This window comes from Haliotis rubra, unplaced genomic scaffold, assembly GCF_003918875.1.
Source record: "Haliotis rubra isolate DU_JTF1 unplaced genomic scaffold, ASM391887v1 Scf368, whole genome shotgun sequence".
Lineage (NCBI taxonomy): Eukaryota > Metazoa > Mollusca > Gastropoda > Lepetellida > Haliotidae > Haliotis > Haliotis rubra.
In genome coordinates, this window is record NW_025767044.1 from 716,328 (window position 1) to 734,069 (window position 17,742).

Sequence of the window (17,742 nt, forward strand, 5' to 3'; positions counted from 1 at the left end):
GGTAGCACAAATATGACTAATTTCTTCATAAAGTAGCATCGGGCTTTTTCTACAAGTTGTGCATTATATCAAATGTTTACTTGATGTTTCATGCGCAGCAAAATCTTAATTTTGCTCTTGAATTAACTACTTCGCCCAGCTATCTCATTTTAATATTGTGCATCACATATTTAATATTTCCAGCTGATGCAATAAATCAAGGCAAGCTTACGGAGGATAAGGTCAGAGATATGGTAAAACCCTTGTTCTATACCCGAATGAGGTTGGGCGAGTTTGATCCCCCGGAACTGAACCCCTATTCTAAACTTGACCTCTCTGTCATCGAAAGCGAGGCTCACCAGATGCTTGCAATCGACGCAGCTATGAAGACATTTGTATTGTTGAAGAACGAAGGGAATGTATTACCACTGAAGAAAGACACTTTCGACAGGATTGCTGTGAGTATAACAAAAGTATAATAATATTTTGTTGATAAGTTCATGAACATTTACTGGAATCTTATTGCCAATGAGAGGATACAAATCACATATTTATCTCTTATTGCAGTAGACAGTTATTGTTGGTCGGTTATAACATGCTGTGTTCGGGCGGTAAAGTGACTACGAGAGTGTATTTAATGTATTAAGTACAAAGTTTGTTTATTATCAATGTTGACTTCATTCAAAACGACAACACAACACACTCCACTGCCCCCCACCCATGCCAATGAGTTTGGGTTTAACATAGACATTTCGAATTTCGTGTTACAGTGTAAATTTGTGGTTGTTTCAATTAAGCAATGCTGATGCACTAATACAGCATACTTCACGAGATATTACTATCAATTAATGTAATTATAGGTAACTAGTTCCTTCATATGTATCTGAAGTATTGTTCAATAAATATTCGAAGGAAAATAAAATCAGTGAAAGCGTCAGAAATTGTGTTTAAGATGTTGTTTTGTGAGGTATATCAATCGAGATATGATATGAAACCTCACATGATGCACATAATTATGTATCATCTGGCAGTAAAATAAATAATGCTATGGCGGTGTTTCATATCTGATCATCAAAAAGAGACAGGATGGATCACAATGACGCATTATATTTACAATCGCTGTGGAAAAAATGCAGTTGGCAAAAGAGGGAAAAACTTTACTCATTTTATATTCCATCTAAAAGCTTCGACTGTTACTTATGTTTTCCCAGATTGTTGGACCCATGGCCAATGACTCACATCTGTTGTCTGGAGACTATGCTCCCCTGGCATACCACACCTTTGTACAAAATCCTCTTGAAGGGCTAGGTAAACTGGCGCAGTCTGTCAACTACGCATCCGGCTGTAACGACACTTTCTGTAAACAATATGATGCCGTGTCCATCAAGAAGGCGGTCGCCATGACAGGAGTTATATTTGTGTGTCTTGGAACAGGTAATTCAGATAACCTTGAAATCCAACAAAACTAATCTTGCTGATGCACTGACCTGAACAGTTTGTCTCTCCCACCGCAAATCTCACTCGTTTACTACAATAGTTGAACATCATTTGATTTGTACATATCTACTCCTGTACGTACTTGTGTCCCATGTCCACTGGTTCGCTTGCTTACTTCAGGACGGACAATTGAATCCGAGGGCAACGATCGCTACAACATCAACCTCCCCGGCTATCAACTGCAGCTGCTTCAGAGACGTCGCTGCAAACAGTAGACATCTAATGTTTTCCTTCATGTTCCTTTTGATTAAAACTTTGTCAGATCACATGGATTCCTTGTGTTCCAATCTGCTTAAAATATGTAAAGAAATAGTTTTCTAACATAATGATACTGGCCAACTGCAAAAGTAATGTAAATTTCTTTTTGGGGCTCATTTTTTCGCACAAATGCCCAATGCATCCTCAAGACTGATAATGTTATGACTACTTTGACACCACTGACCTTCAAAGGGAAGGCAGATATTGCTACGTCAGCAGATTTCATCTCTTGTATGTATCTAAGTATGTTTAAGATGGTCCGTGTTGTGGTGTCTGCAGGAAATGGGACCCCGTAGTTCTCCCTACTGTTTAACGCCGGAGCCCTAAACGTGACCTGGGCTGATCAAAGCTCCGACATCGCCGCCATTTTGGAATGTTTCTTCCCAGCAGCAGGCAACAGGGGAGGCACTGAGACGATGTGATGGTAAACGAAGGACCAGGATCGAATCCTGCTGGTAGACTACCGGCTACATGGCCCGCCTCTGAGGATCAGGTTAGGATATATGTGATATTTGTATTTTCTTGTCTAATGACATCGAATGACGTGCAAAGAATCTTTGAGTGGCATTTTAGGTGTTGGGATGTACAATATTAAACAAAACTTTATGGATAACAACGTCTTTTATGTCGTGAGTGCGACGTTTCGATGCAGATTATGGTACCGTTGTCACGGAGGCAGGAGAAAACGAGAATATGTATCGAAACGTTGCACTCACGAAATAAAAGACGTTGTTTTCCATAAAGCTTGTTTAATATTGACATGCAAAGTTGATATATTTATGGGTGGTTTTCAACTTTCAAGATCACGACTGGCTTAAGTTTTCATTATTTTCAATGATAGTCAGATTATAATTATTTCTTATAATTATTTCGCTAGATCTTCAACATCACCGACTATTCAATGGAAGGGAAGACGTATCGCTACTTCTAAGGGCGAATACGGCTACGGGAAGACTCGTTCAGTTACGTCTTTCTGGAGACCCCAATAACAATCACAGCAGGACAAGATTTTCCTGGCTGTCAGCAACATCAGGAATATTGATGGAGCTGAGGTTCGTTTACTCCTCGAACTCATCTTCAATGCATTACCTGGTTCATAGAGCCTTACCAGTGAACTATACATGTATATTCAAATTTTGGTCCTTTCATGTTAGGTTCATAGCAACATTCCTTTGTTGGTTGGATTCGGTTGGGCCACATATAATTTAATGCTTTATATATTTAAATAACAAAACATCTACAAACCATTAGTACCATTAGTATGCATATGGTATATTTTTCAGGTGATACAAGTCTACATACAATGGATAAATGCCAACCAACCGACTCCCCAGTTACAGCTGGCCTGGTTCGACAGGTAACAATCACAGCCAATGGGAACATGAAGGTTAATTTCACCGTCTCTGCTGAAAGTATGGCGATGTGGGTTGACAACAAGGTTGGACAATTGAGGAGGGTAAGTGGTTTTATTGAGTACGTTGTCAATTTCTTTCCCAAGTGACAAATATTTTGTTCAATCTTTTTTATAAGGATCTACATTCTGCATTGTCATAAATTAGCTTAATGAACATTATGATTGTGTTGGAATGTGTCCATAGTTGCCAATGCTTCTCAATTACTAGGCCATTGGATGCCCATAGCCTCAGGATTGCCTGGTCAAGACACACGAGTATATACAGGCCTTCGTCCTATTGCTTAAATGGAGTGTTTAAAGGCATAATCAACTAATCTAACATTTCTCAACTGTCACAAATCAAGGCCAACATTGTATTCTTGAAATGTATCATGAAGCATATTCCTTTTCATTGACTCGTTGGCATTGAGACTTGTGACCCATTTGACAACTGAATGTTACCATTTAAAAGATTATATACTGATGTTCTGTAAACTGGTCAATTTGATTTGCAGGAGAGATGGTGCTTTCTGTTGGAGGTCAACAGCCAAACCAGAAGAGAGGCAGACAGGTTCCAACGTTCTTCGGAATAACTACCAGATCGTGGGATCGAAATATTTAGGACGATATTAAACTGTTTTACAGTCCTTGTACGGATATATACAACTCGAAGGATGTTTAACACTACCCAATTACTTCATGATGCTATAAATAATCAGCCTTAACAGATTAACTATGGTAATGGGGAAGAATCGGATATTTCTGTACCCATTTCTGTGGTACATGTGGTTATGAAAACCGGGAAATCTCCTCCCATAAAGAAAACATTTTATTTCAAATGCATTGACGTTTATTATATGTATCAGTAAAGAAAGATAAAGCCTGTGGCTTACTGGACAAGTAATGATACATTGTTGACTACATAAGAATCAGAAATGAATAATGATAATGTACCCATAATAGGGACATAAAAAAACTGTTTGTGGTCTTATTCGTATCCCTACGCCAAGAACAAATTCCACTTAAATACCTGGGAATACACGTGCGGCAGGCAATTAAACGACAGTTTACGATGATACACGAGTGAAACGGTGACACCATTTTTGAATTCCAGCTATATGTAGGCGTCTTGTGAATAATTCAGTTTGCATGAGACAAACTAGTGTTTGATACTGTGAGCAACGTTTAACGTAGTGATGTCACCTAGTCAACCAAGTCAGTGTGGGTGTCCATGGGGATGTGGAATTTGAAGCATTCAAAAGTTGCGATGTGGTTAAGATATGCTGAAAGTGGTAATTCGATACGATAATGCATTGTAAAATAAATTACAAGAGTCTATCTGTAACAGATGCCCCTGAAATGAGACTTATTTGTCGAAAGCAATATTACATATATAGGCCGAAAGCCAGAAAAGCATTTGCCCCATTGGTTTCTACTAAATTTTTGTTGCATTGGAAATTGGATCATTCATCGATTTTATCGACATGGTTTATGCTTCTATAGACAAATTCAGACAAAAAGAATTCTGTGAAATCATGCAGCCAGATCTGAAACGTTAGACCAAAACCTTGTGTTCAAATATCTTCTGTCTCCCCGTTTAAGGAATTTAATCTTATCTATGACTTTTCGGGACGGGGTCACCCCTCTTTCCGAGCCGTTTCTCTGAATAACAATATGCCCGTCCTTCACAGAATACTATACTTTCGGGACATGTTTCGGAACAACTTGTAAAAGAACTATACAACTGCATAGTGGGCATACGTTGAGTTATCATTGCTGTAGAGCAATACTTCTACTCACTCGAGTGAAAGTAGGCATCACTGAATACTCAAGCTTACAAGAAAAGGACAGACACCTACAACAGAACATAGAATGTTTCAAATTGTGTATTTAAATCCACTGACTTGTAATATTTCATGTTTAATCATTCTCTATGGATATTGTGTAATTTTCACTATAGGTGAAACTGTCTGTGTGTGGTGTTCAAAGTGAATTTTAAATTGTTGCTTCCATTATCAGCTGAAGCTAAATGACAGTAATTGTGCCATGCCACACAACCGGAGATGTTGCTGTTAAAAGCTGTCCTGACAACTGCCCTTTGAACAAATGATGACTCTTATTGGTAGAAGTTATTAATCCTTTCTAAACGTAATGGTCTAAACATGACTGTGTCAGACCCTGTTTGTTGTTCCCAATGAAGGGAAGAAGACTGAAAAAGGAGAGAAGTTAGGACTAAGTACAAAAACTCTGAGTGGAAATGGCCTCTCTGAGACACACATTTGAGAAAGCTGCTTCAGTAAATTTAAGTCATCAACATTGTCATTTGTCTACTATATCCGCAGAGGAGGGTACGTAAGTCCCAAAACATTCAAAGTAGATTTAAACGTGCTACCATTTTTTAATCGTAGAATATATGTGTTCGTTGAATTTGTGGCTAGATTATCTAAAATTGCTAATAGCTGAAGGGGATGGTGTAAATCCAGCTTGGGTCCATGCGAGGAAGCTTAGCAAAAGTACTGTAAGTCCCCATGGTCCCTAGTATGGTGATCTACCTTCAGTTGTTGGCAATATATAGCCTGTTTTACCTTGTATTGTCATCTATAGTTAAACTGTTTTGGAATTTATTTACTAGTTTTAAAATCTGTGATAATCTAGTTATTTTAGTGTACTTCGTTGACAGTTTTTACAATTTACCATTAAATACCTATGTATAAAATTAATTGTTCTCGTCACGATATGGCTGAAATATTGCCGATGTGACGATAAATTTCAACTCACTCACTACTATATCCGCATCGGAAGTAAACATTCTTCTGGCTGTGATAGACCAGATAATATAGCAAGCAAAGACTATGATCGATTTATAACAAGTTAAAGACTAAGTACTATATTATCCAACAGTATCCGACATGACATACATATTCCTCTTCCACAAACGGCCAACACGGACGTTTGATTCTTTAATCTCACCAACATTCGAGCGATATGACCTCAGTCTGTATATAATCAAGCCTAGACAACAATGAAGGTTATCGGGGTTATAAACATGTGGAACATAGAAACTACAATCACGATATTCATTGCTCTATTTGATATCTTAAATCATGTCCGAATCAGCTATCCTGGGAACTAACTATATAGTCTCTCACATCTTGTCCTTGACACAGTAACGCTTGATTATGCGGCATGTGGATTGTATCAGGGTCGATCTAGGATAAGATACGTTGGTGAAACGACAGCTTGTATGAATAGCCGCTGACACCATGGCAGCAGGTGCGTTGACCTTCGCTTCCTTGTATCCTCTATGTTGCTAACCCCGGGGCTGGCGGGAATTTCCCCTTCAGAAACACTTCACTGCCCTGGAGTGCTCGGAGTGGATGATGCTTAATCAGTCGTCTCTCGATAGATGAGATCCAGCGTCCAATGGCGAGGGTGGAGCGGGTACTGATGGGCACCTCTATCCGCGACTGGGTATCAAGCCATACTCTTGGAACACAGAATGCCTGAGAGGTGATGTCCGGTCAGGGAACGGCACAGAGATTCCCCCCAGGCTCTGGGTCTTGCAGCATCCTTCAGTATAGCAATATGTTCTATTCTTCGATGTTTGAACCCTTGAACGTTCAACATTCAATCCCATTAATATTTCAATGATGTGCCAGTAGACTCATACCTATAGAAACAGTTTTATCTTGTGCACTTCTATAAGAACACATTCTCTCTGAACAGACCCTAGTCCAATCATACCATCGTATCCTGACTGATATATGCATAGCTAGAACTATAATGTTTATCAATATGAACGTACATTTTGCTGTTGTACATGATTTTTGTATTGCGTCGGTGCTTAAATATGGTTAGAATCGACACTCAGGTTTATCTAAACTCTTGTTTTCTGTTCAAGTAGATTTTTATGCCTAAGTAGTTATTTGTATATGTGACACTGAAAATTAGACTATAATAACCTATTCTCATGATATGCTCAGCGTTGCCGTATGCGACAGTCCGGGCTGTCGATCGAACACATTTTATTTATTTTTACATTGGACCTGCAAAATGTGCATAATTTATGTGCCATTGGACAATGTGACCTGTTTGAAATGTTTTCATAATATGCCCAGTCGCCCATACGCTTCCATGTGACAGCAAGGATTATTATTTTAAAGAGTCTTTTAAGAAAATATATTAGCCTAAAAGTTGTTTGTGTTTATGATTGGACAGTGGGTCTTGACTATAATGTATACAGATAAATATGTTCGAATGCGGCCGAAGACTGATCAGTTTAACTCTTTATTTTTTCGCAATAAAGAAGTAATATTATTAGCTTTCAACATTGCATGTGCATTTATATACTGTGCTTTGATATATAAAACTTTAATGCCAAGGAATAACTGGTCACCAGGCATAAAAGGCAAAGAATTGGTAAAACTTTAAGTAGCACTGGGGATGATACCAAGTGGATCGTCATTGTTAATTTGTTATTATATTTTCAGTCAACAACTGATATGAATACCAACACAACGGACACAAATATGCATAATGTCTTTAAAAACACTGTATACTACGCCTCGTTATAATGCCACTGGTCAATATACAAAACCTGGTTGCTGTGTTTAATGTTGATATGAACGTGTTCACCTCCCATTAATGCCTGAAATTTCTAATTTGAAATAATGCAGCATGGATGTATGGAACAATTGTTCCTCGAAAACGACATGGACAGTTATTATTTTTGTGACAGAAATTTCAAATGATTGTGATATTAAGTAGTTTATTCTATTATTTCAGCCCATCTTTGATTTATCAAATAGCCGAGGCAACAAGTGTCGAGAGTCGAGCAAAGTATATAACTATTACAAAGCCGGGGCTTGCTCAAAATCACATGGGAGTAAGCTGCTTCAGTCCTGTCATTAACATTGTCAGGGACCCCCTGGTGGGGAAGAAATCAGGTGAGTGAGAAGATATTGGGGACACGTATTATTGTGCAGTTAATGGGTCGTACATGTAGGCGGATTCAGAAAGTTTATTTAAGTTTGTTAATGACCCTCAAGAAACGGGTGAAAATGAAGTGTGCAACCCCTCTCAGGTGTGCAAGCCCCCACCCCACCCCTCACCCTCAAAGCTGTATCCGCCGCTGTAGTGTGGAGTGTGAAGTAACGCTTCACATGGCCTCTGTATAATCTGAACTACATATTTAGAGGCAATATGTTTCAGTGACTATAACACAGTTGTGCATTGAGCGTTTCTGGTTCCTATTCTGACTACAAATGGTATCTTTACATAAATGTATTCATGGCATATTATTGGTCAGTTTAAGTGAAATAGATGCATTACATATAAAATATCGTGTTGTGTATGTTCCTTTCAACACACATTTTGATGTTGTTATACAATAGATCAATGACCTGCGAAGACTGAGCTTTGTGGTAGGAGGATGAAATTAAATGTAAAATACGATAATATCAACAGAAGCTACTGAAGAGCTTTTGCAGTTTCCTAAATTATCTGTCTCCGTTATTGCAACAACAGGAGACATACGGGGAAGACCCTTTCCAAAGCGGTGTTCTTGCAGCCAGCTTCGTCCGAGGACTGGGGGCAACGACACTCGATATGTGCGCGCCAACGCCGGATGTAAACACTTCGCGGCCTATGATGGCCCAGAATATACCAATGTTGAGATTTCAATTTGATGCCATGGTAAATATAGTTAAGTTAAAAGCCCTCAGGATCTTGTCCTTTCGGGGTTTTTCACAAGAGTTTAATCCAATGTGGACTTTTTTGAAGGCGATATATGATTTGGAAGGACCACGAAAAATCTTTAAAAGCCTGAATGAAGTTGTATATGATACTCTATATATCTAAATTCACCAAAAGTATATTTGAATGGGGTTTTTGTGCATGCAAGACTGTTTCAAATACAATATCAACATATATGAAATTACCTTTTGGTATTGTCACATCTTAACACGAATGTTCAGATGAACAATAATATTGCTTTGCCTGTGCATGTTGAACAATATTCAAACAGCTCTTGACTTTGGGTGTTCACATTTCACAACCTTTCAGGTACACATGCTCTTTTAACAATATTTCTGGTTTTCTATCAAAATTTCAAAAGAGCATCATATGACTCGTGCTCAGAAGTTGTTCGATCACGTTTACAACAACATTCAAGACCTGGGTAACGTTTTCAAACAATTTTATGCCAGATATGAAGGGCATTTCCAAATTTGAGGCTTCTGTTGCAAAATGACATCTGTTATTATTCCTTATTGTGACTTGCATCGTACGTTCCCATGTTTTGGGTTTTCAGGTGAACAATTGCATTTGCATCTGGAGGAGGATGCAGTCTCAATGTATCGTATATTTGATATCATCGATATCACTATTTGATAATTGATTCATAAAAGCTATTCATATGATATGGTCGTATCAATCGTACAATCGGATCCAGAAGAAACTGCATGTGTTAGTTCTAAGGGCCTCAGTCCTGTATGCAGCAACAATAGCATTTTAATTTCCGTGCCTCATCGTTGTCCACAGGTCAGCGAACGTGACCTTCGAACGACCTTCACTCCCTTATGCATTCAGGGCCTGTGTCAAGGCTGGAACATACAGTTTCATGTGCGGCTACAATAGGTACATACCCTTCTGATCGTGCTTGTCATATTACAAATATGTGCTCGTGTCTTGAGGCCACTGTAGTCTCTACATTTGGGCACCGGGTGTTCGTCTGTTTATTAATGTAATGAACCAAAGAAATGAACAAAGTGTCTTTTTTAACTGTTACGAGGTAAACTGCTAGCTTCTAACAACAATCATACACTTTTGTTCATCTACAGCGAACGGCGTCCCGACGTGTGCCAGTAAGCAACTTCTCACCGACATTCTCAGAGGAGAGTGGGGTTTTACAGGATACGTCGTGAGCGACGGGGGCACTATAAGGAACGTTAAATCCGGTCACCACTACGCCAACACCTCCGTGGACATCGTGTCCGACTGCGTGAACGCAGGATGCAACTTGGAACTATCTGCACATGAGAACAATCTGCAATACTATCATGTATGTAAATCCATTTCATATATACCCGTCACTAGTTATTACCTGATTAGATGATGGTGTGCAAATTATCAAATAATGCATCTAATATAGTAATATTTTATTGATGTGATTTAATTATTTACAATTATATGGAATAAGACATGATAAGCAAACAAAAAGTTATAAAATCTTTTCATAATTATAACCATTATACATCATATATTTTAAAAGCTGTTTCGTAGTTAAATGTTTGGGTGTTCTTGCAGCATCGATATCCATTAAAACATTGCCAAAATCATGATCAAAGCGTGGATCGAATTAATCCAGTGACCGCCTATGTCAAATATTTACATATCGCTGCCATATACGTACAGCTATAATATCCATATAGTACCCAATATTGAAATGTGCTTGAAAAACTCTTGAATGATGCAATTGCATCATGGTATGGAGCAACTCTAGAGACTCTAGTGACCATCAAAACGCGGCCAACTGGTGTAAAAAGCTTCATGGTGTGGAGATCGTTATGAGACTCAGTATTTTCACAAAAAGGTTAATGTATTTACAAGTCAGGATTGTAGCAAAGTCACTGTCTGGCTTTTGAAATAAAGGAGTTCTCATTACAGGGTTTCAAGTCACAATTACATATTTCATTTTGACAATGGTAATTTGTTGTATAATGCATTCATTTGATTCAAGCCGAGGCCATACAGCAAGGGGCAAGCTTACAGAGGAAACAGTCAGAAAGTCTCAAACCCTTGTTCTGCACACTCGAATGAGGTTGGGCGGTTCGATCCCAGATATGAACCCATATTCCAAACTTGACATCTCTGTGATTGAAAGCAGGGCTCCGCAGATAGCGCACGTCAGAGGCAGCCATGAAGACCTTTGTGTTGCTGAAGAACATGGGCAACATCTTGCCCTAAAGAGCGACACTTTTGACACGATTGCAGTAAGTATTACAACGTTAACATTATCATTCTTAATTTCACACGAAATATTGTAATGATGGTGGAGTCAACGTTACACACAATGAACAGAGTCTGGTATTATAGCCCGTCTGTTGGTTCTCGATTTTGTATCCCTTCGGTCCAAATTGGTTCAATTTCCTTGAACATTGAAGGTGTTAAGGAAGACATAATGTCAGCTTACGAAATAGAAATGAATCTGTGAAGTGCTGTAAGAAATCATACCTACGTCAAGCTGTAACATATTAAAATAAATGTTTTTCTTGACCATTAATGTGTTACAAACCCCCAAAAATTGCAGGGACGAATGGGGATTGGAACCTACTGCCATGATTTCAGAACACATAAATGAGCGCCATTCTGCACAGGGGTGATGCATAATAGAACGTATGGTTTCTTAAAACCTGTTGGTTTTGGGTTTTGTTGTTTGTTTGGGTTTTTGTTGTTGTTGTCTGTTTGGTTGGTTTGAAGAGGGTAATATTTTGTTTTATTGGTAGCCGGGATGGGTAATTTTGTTGTTACTGTACTTTGTTGGGTTTTTGTTTGTTTGCTTTTTGTTTCCAGAAATATCTTTATTACTTGCTTTTATGTTGTTTTGTGTTTTGTTTTGTTTTGTTATGTTTTGTTGTTGTGTTTTAGGGATGTTTTGTTTTAGGGGGTTGTTTTGTATTGTTGGGGGTTGTTTCGAAGTATCCCTTTCTCTGTTGTTAGTTTTAGATAAGTTGCACACGAACATCGTTGTCACTATGTGAAATGCTCACAATAGATGGCATGCAAAAGATTGGGAAGCATTTATGCTTTGGATTTAATGTTATGCAGGTTGTTGGATTCCATGGCCAATGATACATCTAATTTGTTTAAGGACTATGCGCCTGCGACGCCTCGATAACTTCGCCATACAAGCTGCCCTGCAAAGTCAGAGAAAAGCTGGCTAAGTCTGTCAACTACGCAGCCGGATGTAACGACAACTTCTGTAAAACGTTGCAGGCGATTGTGGCTGTGAAGAAAGCAGTCCTCGTGACAGAGATTATATTTGTGTGTCTTGGAACAGGTAATCAGGATTAAAGATCAAAGTGGTGTTTTATAATGCCCAGAGACAGAACTATGAAACCGTATTGCTTTAAATGCCTGTGATAATACCAGATGTACACACGAAATTACCGAGCGCATACTTACACGCGATCGGCGGCACTGTATCGCAAAATGAAAGAAGACCCACACCATGGCCTAAAGGCACAGTTTACCCTGACAATATAAATTGATACGTACGGCGTTCGTAATTTGAAAGTAAAGAAAAATTTGGGGCTTACCATTGTATAGAACAATCCCACATTATGTTGTTGTCGCTTTTGTAAATGTTTTTTGGTCACTATTGCGCTGAATAACCCGTAACAAATAATGGTCTTCAACAGGCCGTGCTTGTCGTAAGAGGCGACTAACAGAAATTAGATTGGTCCAGTTGGGCACATAATGCATCGCTTGGAACAAACGGATGGAACGGTTCTCATGATGTTGGCGGACGAATTGTCTGGTCCAGATTCCGGACATGGCCGATCCAGCCGCATTTATGGAATATTGCGGAGTGCCGCTTAAACGAAACATTGGATACCATGGCGTTCAGGCGCCATAGCCGAATCATGCTTCTTACAAATTTCTTATGGACTTTGGATGTTTCGCCGGTTTGTTAAACCACTTCTATGACGAACGTTTTACCCAGTATCGTGTTAATATGCTGGGGCAAGAGATTGGATCCGAGAACAACGAATAACCATGAAACAATAAACTCCCCGGATATGCAACTGCGGCTGCTTCATAGACGTCGTCGCCATATACAGTCAGTGGTGGGTTCTAGTTCTATCATTCATGCGGTATGTAGGGATAACGACGAGGGGTAACTTTATCACGGTAGTTCGTGTCGCCTGGTTTGGCAGCTGATACGTTAAATAGAATCATTCAGAGTAGTCTGTTTGTTCTCCTTATTTAGGTTCCATCCGTTGCTTAAAGACTACTTGCATATCCTATTCAAAGAATCCAAGATGAAGTGGTAGGTTTGGATGAAGAATGGTACGGATTAATATGCTGGAAAATTTTACAGAGATCGGGTGCAAAAATACTGATTTCCAACTTTGATCGACAACTGGTATTAATGGGTTAAAGGTCACGTTATCGTTAGGACGGTAAAACCAATAGAATTTTGAAGGGTTTGAAGTTTGGGAAATGAGACATTTTCCCGCATTTTTGAGTTGCGAAGCTGTAAACTTCCATAGGTCTTGTTCTCCCGAAGATAGCCAAACCTGCCAGTGCACATGATAGTGCAAATCTCCCTGAACATGCACAAATTTCCCTTATAAGCAACTTTTTGGACACAGGGGCTTCAGCAATGGTTTACCGCACTCCCACTTACTATCACATCAAAGGGAATCTGACTGCCATAAGGTATCGGGATGAGATTTTGCAACCCCTCGTTATTCCAGCCCTAAACACCATTGGTCAACAGCTATTTTGCAGGACGATAACGCTTTTGACCACCGGGAGAATTGTCATTGACTTCCTGCAACAAAACAGTATCGAACACCATGCAATGGCCGACCTATCCACCCGATCTAGCGCCCATTGAACTTTTGTGGGACGTGTTGGAGGCAACGATGTAAGGATCAATCATCCACCCCCTGTAAACGCTGCACAGTTGTTGCGATTCCTGCAGCTTAAAGAGTGGTTGGCTATTCCCCAAGACACTCCTGAGGAATCTTGTTGCATGGTGGAGACCACGAGACATTGAGAGGCAGAGGGGGACACGCCATTACTAGAGAACGCTCTAGTTCCTGTGACTTTTGCAAGTAACCCTATCACGGTAAAAGGTGCATTGTGTCCATACACTGCTTGTGTTTGATCTGAATTCATGTGATTTTGTTTCTGCAATGAATTGACCATAACCACCAATAAAATTTGGTTTTCTTCGTATCATATGTGTTTCTTTATAATAAAAAACTGAGTGTTCCTTGGATTCTTTTGAGTAGTATATAACTATTTATATGTCAGGAGTTTAATATGCCTATGTCTCTCTTTCTACAGGAAATGGGACCCTGTGGTTCTGTTACTGTTTAACGCCGGAGCCCTTAACGTGACCTGGGCTGATCAAAGCTCAGACATCGCCGCCATCCTGGAATGTTTCTTCTTCCCAGCGCAGGCAACAAGGAGGCACTGAGACGTGATGATTAACGAAGGTATCGAGTTCGAGTCCACTGGCAGGATTACCTGCTACGTGGCCCGCTTCAGAGGATCAGGCAAGTGGTGTTCATAATTTTCAAACCTATTGCCTCTTCCTCATTTAATTTCAAGAAAGCAAACATGTTCCTGTTCTTCTCAGCCTGATTTTTAGGACGTAAGGCTCGATATATATCACTTCAATTTTGACATACATGGTGTTGTATTCATTTTGGTATTATATATTTCTTCCAGATGATTAATATCACCGACTATGCAATGGAAGGAGGACGTATTACCGATACTTTATAGGGTGATCCTCTGTATCCTTATGGCTACGGGTTGTCTTACACCAAGTTCCATTATTTCTTCTTTCTGGAGAGCCCAAGAAGTGCAATCCAGGCAGGTGAAGAACCTCAACGGCATGGTCGGAATCGACAATGACAGGAACGTCGATGGCGATGAGGTTTGCTGTCACTCATATAATTTGAATCCATCAATTGTTAAGCTGGTCTCTTTGACCGGTAAGCTTCTAACAATCTAACTGCAGGGCACATAGAAGTATACACATGTTTGATGGAGATTGAAAGGAAACAAACAGGATTAGCCAAGTATTTGTCTTTTGGACCTTACTTGTGCAGTGTTTGGCAACTGTTTCACATTTGATGTTTTGATTTTGATTAAAAATGGTTTGTAGTCCTATTGTCAACTCCACTAATGAAGTGTATACATTCTTTTGTGCGTCATGGTATTATTTTCATTGTTTGCCGGATTGAAAGCATTCTTGTATACTCTTTAATTACATGTACCACTCTTCATTCAAAAAGCGGGCGGGTTGGGTAACCAAGTGGTTAAAGCGTTCGCTAATCGCGCGCCGAAGACCCGGGTTCGATCCCCCGTAGATATATATTATTGTGGAGCCATTTCTGGTGTCGGTCATCGATATTGCTGGAATATTGCCAAAAGCGGCGTAAAACCATAATTTGTTAATGCGTTTTGTATGTATCTTTTAGATGATAATATCAGTGATTAGACATAATGTTCGACTTTTAATCATTATTGCTTTCTTGCAGTACATGGTGCGCTTCATTTTTCTAGGTAATCACAAGTCTACCTACAGTGGAAAATGCCACCCAACCGACTCCAAAAGTTGCAGCTGGTGCTGGTTTTGACCGAGTTACAATTGCCAACCACTGGTAGTGTTATGGTTAATTTCACCGTCTCTGCCGAAATTATGGCGATTTGGGTGGACAACAAAGGCTGGGAGGTGAAAGAGGGTCAGTGGTTTCGAGAATATTCGATTCACCGAGAAACGAGTGAGTAAGTGAGTGTGTCAGTTCTACGCCGCTTTTAGCAATTTTCAACAATATCACGGCACCTGAAATGGGCTTCACACATTGTACCCATGTGGGAAATGGAAATCATATCTTCGGCGTGACGAGTCGACGCCTTAAATCGCTAGGGCTACACCACCGCGCCCTATGAGAAGCGAAATATCCAAAGTAATAAGAAGTAGTATTTTGTCACCAATAATTAAAGAATATCGATTTGGGGTGTTGCGGAACACTGAACGAAAGGGAAGGGTTTGTCCGCTGGTGAAGGATGCAAATCGTTTCACGGGCTGCTACCCCTTAGGCGTGGCAGGAACCAGCTGCTTATGACCATGGGCTCGACATCGAGATTCACTGTCAGGGTATGTTTCTAGCTTTGTCAGCACCATGCCATCCTAGCGACCCGTGAAGATCCAGGTTGGAATTTATCTTCAGTAACCCATGCTTGTCAAGAGGCGACTAATAACCGTATCGGGTGGTCAAGCCCGCTGACTTAGTTGACACATGTCATCGTATCCCAATTGCATAGACCAGCGCTCATGCTGTTGATCACTAGATTGTCTGGTCCAGATTCGATTATTGACAGACCGCCGCCATATAGCTGGAATATTACTGGAGTGCGGTGTTAAACAACATCAATCGAAACCAATTTAATCTGATTTTAAATACCCCCTGTCCTGTTTCAGGGGAGATGTTGCTTTTCGTCGGGGGCCAGCAGCCAAATCAGAGAAAAAGGCAGCTACCACAGATTTTATAAGCAATGACTTCGGGATTGCGGAACAAATTTCCCGGACGGTTTTAATGCTCAGTTTTGATGACTGGGTTTTGGGTGCGCCGATTCAACTAATCGGCTGTTACCGAGATGGAATGAGCAAGCAAATGCAATTCTTTGACATTTTGTTATATACCGTTCTAAAACAAGATGCCAATATTGTCAATGTTATTTTATGAATGAAAATGAATTAACGCCTCTATTCTTTGAATCTATTTTTGAATAGAACAAACTTGTTTGGTAATTGACATGCCAAGATGTTATTATAGGGCCTGTAAGTCGCGCGGTATGAGGCGCTTCTTCCGGTATTAGCTGGTTCCCTAGCGCCAACTTACGACACCTTAGAACGGCGTCCAGCTTCTTCCGGTACCACATTTCCGATGACAAGCCAATATTCAAGGAACCAGTCTGTGTTCCAAATACGCCCCTTCGTCACCTGACCATTGTGAATACACTAAGATAGTGCTTTAAAAGCACCCTTGTTTGTTTAAATGCCTGTGTTGGCGGGTTCTGTTATTCGTGTGGTAAATCTCAGTTTGCACTGCATGGTATTCTTTATGAGCATTGGCTGCAGCAATGATTCTTTCATCAAATTCAACCACGACCTATGAATGTCGGGTGAACCATATTAACCAGATTTCCTGCCAAGGAGGTGGGCGGTTTCCTTCACATGCAGTAAAAAGAAGCATTTATGGAATCGAAACAAAGTTAAAGGCACTTCTCGCGTCCCCATACAAAACCCATAACATAAAATGTTTTCAATTGGGTAAAAGCAATAAATTTATTTCGAGCTACAATGAATATATTCAATGCAATACATATGCTAGTGATGTGTACTTGTTTTGTAAAAGGATTTGCATTGTTAATACACACACGGAATATTATGCACATTTTCATTGGAACAAAGAAATCAATACCAAAGCATTAAACGGACCAATTTCGCACAAATTAATTATTACAGATTCTCTCGCCATGATGTCTAAAAAATATGATCATTATCGTACGAAAAAATATACATCTCGTTAATGTACAGTATATTTAGACTATGTAATGCTAATTTGTTTAAGCAATAATACTGTGCGGCCATGTATTGCCGTACAATTATTCAGGTGTTTCGGTTTGAGGATATATTCAGATTGTTCAATTGTTCATATATGTAGCTAAAATGCAACAACATATCGATAAATGTTAAGCTCTATACTGTATCCTATAATGTGATATGACAAAAGTTCTGGAATCATCTGTAAAACTTGACACATAACAAGCAAGGGGAATTTGTTCGCGCAGCATAGCTGATTGAC

At 39.6% G+C, this 17,742-nt stretch overlaps 1 protein-coding gene and 1 long non-coding RNA gene across 2 annotated transcripts in view; both read left to right on the plus strand.

The window, feature by feature from the left end:
- Positions 1-17,742, plus strand: part of LOC124285731 (probable beta-D-xylosidase 5) — a 152,364-nt gene that overhangs the window by 2,956 nt on the left and 131,666 nt on the right. The window contains 5 exon segments of the mRNA XM_046722010.1: positions 184-437; positions 1,191-1,413; positions 1,597-1,687; positions 14,207-14,418; positions 14,594-14,804. Of these exon segments, the coding sequence (XP_046577966.1) occupies positions 184-437; positions 1,191-1,413; positions 1,597-1,687; positions 14,207-14,339 (701 nt within the window). The 3' untranslated portion in view covers positions 14,340-14,418; positions 14,594-14,804.
- On the plus strand, positions 7,914-12,180 carry LOC124285732. Its single transcript, XR_006900873.1, has 6 exons — positions 7,914-8,073; positions 8,654-8,821; positions 9,668-9,763; positions 9,967-10,191; positions 10,866-11,118; positions 11,954-12,180. It is a non-coding gene; the product is annotated as an uncharacterized LOC124285732 (long non-coding RNA).